General features: G+C 42.6%; 1 protein-coding gene across 1 annotated transcript; it reads left to right on the top strand.

Moving 5' to 3' along the window:
• Positions 1-292: 292 nt before the first annotated feature.
• On the top strand, positions 293-1,863 carry LOC132855988 (POU domain, class 3, transcription factor 4-like). The gene has a single exon (XM_060885316.1). It carries the CDS (start codon positions 297-299, stop codon positions 1,362-1,364), a length of 1,068 nt encoding a protein of 355 aa, XP_060741299.1. The 5' UTR covers positions 293-296; the 3' UTR covers positions 1,365-1,863.
• Positions 1,864-3,346: the final 1,483 nt, after the last annotated feature.

Here is a 3,346-nt window from a genome sequence, read left to right as displayed (position 1 = left end):
ACCGTATATATTGTCTACATATTAGACTGCAAAAATAGCAAATGCATAGAATCGCTTCCTGTTGTGTATTGTTTTACTCCATAAATACTTGGGTATAGGGATTTACTGTATAAGGCCTCCCATTTCACTGGCGACTGTGACACACCAACAAGGTGGTGAGCTTCGTTTCGATTGGTCATTGCGGCTGCCATTCATTTCACAGCCTGTCGCTTTGGCTCCAGAGTCTGGGAGATGTCAAAGGCTGAAACTACTCCCTTAGTCACATTATAACTAGTAGGGGGGATCACTGGTAAGCAATGGCCACAGCTGCATCGAATCCCTACAGCATTCTCAGCTCGACTTCCATGGTCCACCCGGACGCCTCGGTCATGCAACAAGGGGGGAGCCCTTTCCGAAACCACCAGAAACTGATCCAAAGCGACTACCTGCAGGGCGTGCAGAGCAATGGACACCCGATCGGGCATCAGTGGGTGAGCAGCTTAGCCGACGGCAGCCCTTGGTCTACGTCGCTTGAGCAGCAGGACGTAAAGCCATTACGGGAAGACCTTCAGCTTGGGGCAATCATCCATCACCGATCAACGGCGCATGTGGCGCACCACTCCCCGCACACGAATCATCATGCGGGCTCATGGGGCACGCCCGCGTCTCACAACTCGCCATCCATCAATATCTACTCCCAGACTGGTTTCTCAGTTAACGGCATGCACGGTGGTTTAACGCCGCCGCCACCACCATCGAGCTCTGCACCGACCCAGAGTTTGCATCCCGGACTACGTGAGACACCCGAGCCCGGTGAGCTGGGAGTGCACCACTGCCTCGACCACTCGGATGAGGAGACACCGACATCGGACGAGCTGGAGCAGTTTGCCAAACAGTTCAAACAGCGCCGGATCAAACTTGGCTTCACGCAGGCTGACGTCGGGCTGGCACTCGGCACGCTTTACGGCAATGTGTTCTCGCAGACCACGATCTGTCGCTTCGAAGCGCTGCAGCTCAGTTTTAAAAATATGTGCAAGCTCAAACCGCTGCTGAACAAGTGGCTCGAAGAGGCCGACTCGTCCACAGGAAGCCCGAGTAGCATCGATAAGATCGCCGCACAGGGCAGGAAGCGCAAAAAACGGACGTCGATTGAGGTGAGCGTCAAGGGTGTGCTCGAAACCCACTTCTTGAAGTGTCCCAAACCAGCGGCGCAGGAGATCTCGTCGCTGGCGGACAGCCTGCAGCTGGAGAAGGAGGTGGTGCGCGTTTGGTTTTGCAACCGACGGCAAAAGGAGAAGCGCATGACGCCGCCAGGAGAGCAGCAAGGACACGAGGTTTATTCACACACCGTGAACGCGGACAGCTCATCTTGTCGAGATCTATGACCAAGAACGCTGCCACAATACGGAAATCTTGGCTTTTCAGCTCTTATTTTTTTACGGTGGCTCTTGCTTCTCCACCTCTCGATCTTTGTCGCTTTCGTAATTCCTTAATTGAAAGAATCGAAACTTCCTGAGCCCGAAAAACTATGAGATATTGCCCTACAGTTTTGATTTTCTTTTCAGCGAGATGGGCATTAATGAGACAATGTTTATTTAAATAGCAAATGGACGTTATTTACCAAAATGTTCTTTCTTATGACAACAAGAATATGAAAATTTTGTGCCTATTAAAAAGACCTCCCAGCGCCTTGATTTAAAAAAAGCCTACAATTATACATCAGGTTGAGTAGGCTGCTAATTTTCTACGCATATTATCGCATGGTCTTTTTTTTATTTGTCATGTTTCCATGCGCATTTTAATTTGCACATTTCTGTAGTAAGAAGACAGACTGCCGTGATTGTTATCTGACGTATTTAATTTCAATCAATTCCCATCGCTTGTGTTTACGGCCTTTCTAAGTTTCTCGCATAAAGCTTTCATCGCTATCACTTTTGTTTAATTTTAATCTCTGCAATCATGCCATTTTTCGTGTACTTTTTTCCGTGCGATATTACGAGGCAGAAATGAGTACAGATCTTCAGAAGCACGTCGTTATTTTATGGAAATGTTGCTCTGAAAAGTAACGCACAAGCAAACAAATAATATTTTATGGTTGTGTGGAGTTGTTTTAGTCATCCATCTTTGACCACATTACTGTGTACTGAACACTTAAACCGAACAGAAAGCTACTTTGCCAGTGAAAGCGCTGTGCAACACTTATAGCCTAGACCTATTTTATTGTACATGTTCAGTATCTAAAGTTTTATAATCTTAATACTCCTGTTATGGGCCGTTTCCTAAGTATTTTTTCCAATGATGTACAGTTTTGTATATTACAGACTTTTTGAATTTATTAATTTAAACGAAATACAGTTTAGTAATTCATGCACTTAGTGATGTAAAACACACACACAAAAAGATATTTTCATTAAAGAAATTGACGTTTTCGGCAGTACTATTCCAAATTTAACTTCAAGCGATTATTTATTTTAAGTATAAAGCTTGCAGTATGTTTTTTGGAAAAGACTGTATAATGTATGTTGGAATAAAACAATTTGTTGGTATCATTTGAGTTCCTGCCTACTTTTAGCAGTGTTTCATCAAAGCACTGGGATTAAATACTTATTTTAAAATAGATGAGACTTGGTCAAATTTACAAATTAAGTACAAATTTAACTACATTATTATTATTATTATTATTATTATTGCTGCTGTTTTGATTTCGACCGTTTTACACTTTGTGTTTGACTATTATCCTACTTGGTGCGATCTGTTATGCATTTTAAACAAGGGAAAATGTATTTCTGCAGCTGAAACTTCAAATTACCTACATTTATCGAAGCTTCATTTGGAAAGATTATGGACTATAGAATTAAAGCAGAAGGTTTAAAAAGTGTTTTGATGGTTGCGTTAAGACTGGAATCATTTCTGAGGCCTAATGCCGAAAGTCTGTTTGTTTGTTTGCACGCGGGGGAAGGGGGGTGCTTTGCATTAAAATGCAGTGCCTGACTTGAATACTAATTCAGACTAATATATGCATTTTCTCAGCCTGTAACCTTCAGGCCCATGGGGAGATACGGATAAGGAGCCAAGAAGCTATGAATTTAAAAAAAAAAAAAAAGAAAAAAAAGAAACATGGAAATTGTATTTCATTTGCTTTATGGCATGTTCATTTATTATTATTATTATTATTATTAGTAGTAGTAGTAGTAGTAGTAAAAACGAGTCATTAACAATAGTCATTATACAAATCCCAAACGTCACTTTCAACTTGTGTACAGGCGGAAAGTGACGTTTGGGATTTGTATAATGACCATCTATGAGCTGCGTCCTTCCGGATAATTTGTCCAGCGCTTCCGGAGTGTGCACTTCACAACAGGAGGTC

This window comes from Tachysurus vachellii, chromosome 13 (assembly GCF_030014155.1).
Source record: "Tachysurus vachellii isolate PV-2020 chromosome 13, HZAU_Pvac_v1, whole genome shotgun sequence".
Lineage (NCBI taxonomy): Eukaryota > Metazoa > Chordata > Actinopteri > Siluriformes > Bagridae > Tachysurus > Tachysurus vachellii.
The sequence above is the reverse complement of the archived record's forward strand: the minus strand, read 5'-3'. Positions and strand labels throughout refer to the sequence as shown.

Coding starts and splice junctions, on each gene's coding strand:
- LOC132855988 (XM_060885316.1), top strand. CDS start 297: ATGGCCACAGCTGCATCGAATCCCTACAGCATTCTCAGCTCGACTTCC.